Genomic DNA, 601 nt, shown 5'->3' on the forward strand with positions numbered 1-601 from the left:
GAAAGGAAAACAGCTCTTGGCATAGAGGAACACCCCCACCCACGCCCAGAACCCCAGGCAGCAACGAGCGGTGCAGCAGAGCTCTGGTCTGGCTGCGTCCGGTGAGGAAGGGACGCTATCTGTACGGAGCTGGTCTGATGAGGATGAGCGAGGATTTGCAGTCCCCTTTGCACAGGCTGCCCCACGTCATGCCGCCCTTGAAATTCAGCCGCACGGAATAACAGGACGAAAACCACCACCCGCCCCCAGAGCGGGATGCACAGTTCTTCCTTGAAGCGTCCTGATCCCGATCCTCAGCGGAGAATTTCATGTTGTTGTGCATGTTACTGGGATTGTCCGAGTCCATGGCATCCCCTGCTGTGCCTGCGTAGGAGCCCAGCCGCAGCCGGTAGCCCTGGGACTCATCGTCCAGACTGAAGAGGTTGTACTCTGCGAACCTGATGTTGTTGGAGGCATCCTGGATGACGAACCTGACCTGGTAGACCTTCTGCTTGGCGATCTGGTGGATGTACTCGGTGCCCAGCCAGTAGTCGCCGCGCACGTTCCCAAAGCCGTACTTGTAGGTGCTCCAGGACTCGGGCCCAGGTGATGTCTGTGTTGT

General features: G+C 58.6%; 1 protein-coding gene across 1 annotated transcript; it reads right to left on the minus strand.

The window, feature by feature from the left end:
• Positions 1–32: 32 nt before the first annotated feature.
• On the minus strand, positions 33–596 carry LOC109364694 (fibrinogen-like protein 1-like protein; the record flags this gene model as incomplete). Its single annotated transcript, XM_019611323.2, is given in 2 exon segments — positions 33–577; positions 579–596. Coding segments are annotated over 2 exon segments (480 nt in total), but the record flags the coding sequence as incomplete, so codon positions are not given.
• Between the last annotated feature and the right edge of the window lie 5 nt (positions 597–601).

This window comes from Meleagris gallopavo, unplaced genomic scaffold, assembly GCF_000146605.3.
Source record: "Meleagris gallopavo isolate NT-WF06-2002-E0010 breed Aviagen turkey brand Nicholas breeding stock unplaced genomic scaffold, Turkey_5.1 ChrUn_random_7180001894328, whole genome shotgun sequence".
Classification (NCBI taxonomy): domain Eukaryota; kingdom Metazoa; phylum Chordata; class Aves; order Galliformes; family Phasianidae; genus Meleagris; species Meleagris gallopavo.